Here is a 2,627-nt window from a genome sequence, read left to right on the forward strand (position 1 = left end):
TTCATGAGGCCCCATTTCATAAAGGTACTTAAGAACAGCAAAGAGGCAGAAAAATATTAATATTCTGTGGTTGTATGAAAAGCCAGCCACTCACTTTCCCAAGCTCCCTTACAGCTAAAGCCTACACCTGTGACCTCGGCTTGGCTACGGAGCTGCAACCACCTGAGACTAACCGGGGGGATTAGGGTACATAGAAGCAGGAACAGCAAAGAATCTCTTTGAATGTGGTCTTGGCATCAGAGGCCCTGCAGTAGACTAGAGTCTACGTGGCAGCTATGCAAGCTGTGGTGCCTAATATTCAACAAAGGTAGAGATGCTGCTCTCGCCAGACATGGTGTGATTCTGCACATGACTCTAGATACCCTTCCTCTGAGCTTGGCTCTCCAGACATCTTTGTGATTCTTTGAGCAACCCAATTTCTTTTCAATAAATTACTTTTCTGCCTAAAGTAGACAGGCTCTGTCTGTTGATTAATAGAGCTAAATTGCAGAATTGACTAAGTAGAGGAGGAGAGTAGAAGACAGTTAGGACCTATATAAAGGTAACACTGAGGGTGACACTGCACAAAGAAAGAACCAGAGTCCTTGATGACAACACTGTTGTGTTGCTGAATCAACCAACCCCAGAGCTTGTCCTTCCTCTGAATCTCCTTTTTATGTGAGATAATAAGTTTCATTATGGTTTAAGCCAGTTTGAATCAGGTTTTTCATTGCTTGCAGCAGAAAGAATCTAGACAGAGATAGTGCTTCATAATCACCATAGTTATTACTATCTACCCACCTATTAGTGGTATTGGGAGAACTGGATCAGTTATTCTAAGCAGAGGGACTTGCTTAGGGCCTGGTAAGTAGTGATCCTTCACAAACATTAATTTCTTTCTAATTTTACCTGTAGTTGTCGGATACTGATGCGCAAGTCTGATTCATTAAATCCATATGGAATATTCCAACCAAGAGGACCAAATTTCTTTCTCTCTTGCACAAGGGCATGAAAAAAGCAAACTCCAAACAGCAACTTCTCCCATGCCTATGGAAATTATACAAGAAAAAATTCTGATCAGATTTCTATCAGTAAAATGAAGGGAATGGTTTTTTTCCATTACAAGATTCTCTGAGCATCTATCCCTACAAACTTCTATTTTAAAATGATGCTATCTAAAATAATACTTAACTGTAAAAAGTATTCATCTTACGACTTAATTCAAACCTCCAAAGCTAGATAAACCACAATAATATTAAACTTTATTAAAATGCAAAAATGTTACCATTTTACCAAACTATTGGCTAATAATACTTTGGTATTACTCACAGATATTTACAACTTCAATATTTGAATGTTATTCTGCAGACTTGCTGGCATGTATGTGACACTACAAGTGCAGAGGAATGATTAATCATTATGATATGAATAAATCACAATACATAATCCTTTGTGACTTTCTATCTGGAAATTGTTTTTTTTTGGAGACAAGAGTCTCACTCTGTCACCCAGGCTAGAGTGTAGTGGCATCATAATAGCCCACTGCAACCTCAAGTTCCTGGGCTCAAGCAATCCTGCCTCAACCTCCTGAATAGCTGGGACTACATGTGTGTGCCACCACACCTAGCTAAATTTTCCCATTTTTTGTAGAGACAGGGTCTTGCTCTTGCTCAGCTGGTCTCGAACTCCTGAGCTCAAGCGATCCTCCTGCCTCGGCCTCCCAAAGTGCTAGGATTACACGCATGAGTCATCACACCCAGCAGTTAAATAATTTTTGAAACTACTGTTTATTTGATCTGTGTGTGGCATATTTGTGTGTGTGATATGTATGTCACATTGGCCTCTCACTAAACTGTGTCAATGCTGTAGAGAATGGTCACCCATTTTTAAAAGTCCTCTCAAGTAAATTTCAAGTATGATACATGGCATGTATTTTAAGTTAGACCATTTCAAACATAGCTTCAAATCCAGTGAAAATCTAGCCAGCTATTTTTATGTGATGCAGTAGTAGAAACTATTTTTTCAATATTAAAATACAAGCACACTATGGTTTATTGAATAGATATATTCTTGAAATGTTGTAAATAAATCAAAGCATATTTTAAATATCTAGATGAATGCTGTGATGAAATATATAATAGGGGAAGAACCTTTTGGTAATGAGAACAATTACTTAATTTATATCTGCAGGGATTTTACTTCTGTTCTGATTTGGATGCCTTTTGCTTCTTTTTCTTGCCTAATTGTTCCAGCTAAGACTTCCCATCTATGCTGAATAGAAGGGAAAGGAGTGGCCATCCTTGCCTTGTTCATGATCACAGAGGACAAGCTTTCAGTTTTTCACTGTTTAGTATATTAGCTGTGGGCTTTTCACATTGGCTTTCATTATGTTGATATAATTTTGCTCTATTCCTAGTTTGTTGACAGTTTTTATTATGAATGTATGTTTTGAATTTTGTCATAGGCTTTTTCTGCATCTATTGAGATAATCATGTAATTTTTATCCTTCCTTCTGTTAATGTGTATCACATTAATTGATTTTTATAAGTTGAATCATCTTTGCATCCCAGGGGTAAATCCCACTTGGTCATGGTGTATCATGTGCTGTATTTATACCAGTTCTTGAGCCCCCACTTCAAATTTATTGA

General features: G+C 37.6%; 1 protein-coding gene across 1 annotated transcript in view; it reads right to left on the bottom strand.

Moving 5' to 3' along the window:
• DNAH12 (dynein, axonemal, heavy chain 12) overlaps positions 1–2,627 on the bottom strand; it is a 236,169-nt gene that overhangs the window by 26,180 nt on the left and 207,362 nt on the right. The window contains 1 exon segment of the mRNA XM_012640974.1: positions 889–1,026. Coding sequence (XP_012496428.1) covers positions 889–1,026 — 138 coding nt within the window.

This window comes from Propithecus coquereli, unplaced genomic scaffold, assembly GCF_000956105.1.
Source record: "Propithecus coquereli isolate 6110/MARCELLA unplaced genomic scaffold, Pcoq_1.0 Scaffold1, whole genome shotgun sequence".
Classification (NCBI taxonomy): Eukaryota; Metazoa; Chordata; class Mammalia; order Primates; family Indriidae; genus Propithecus; species Propithecus coquereli.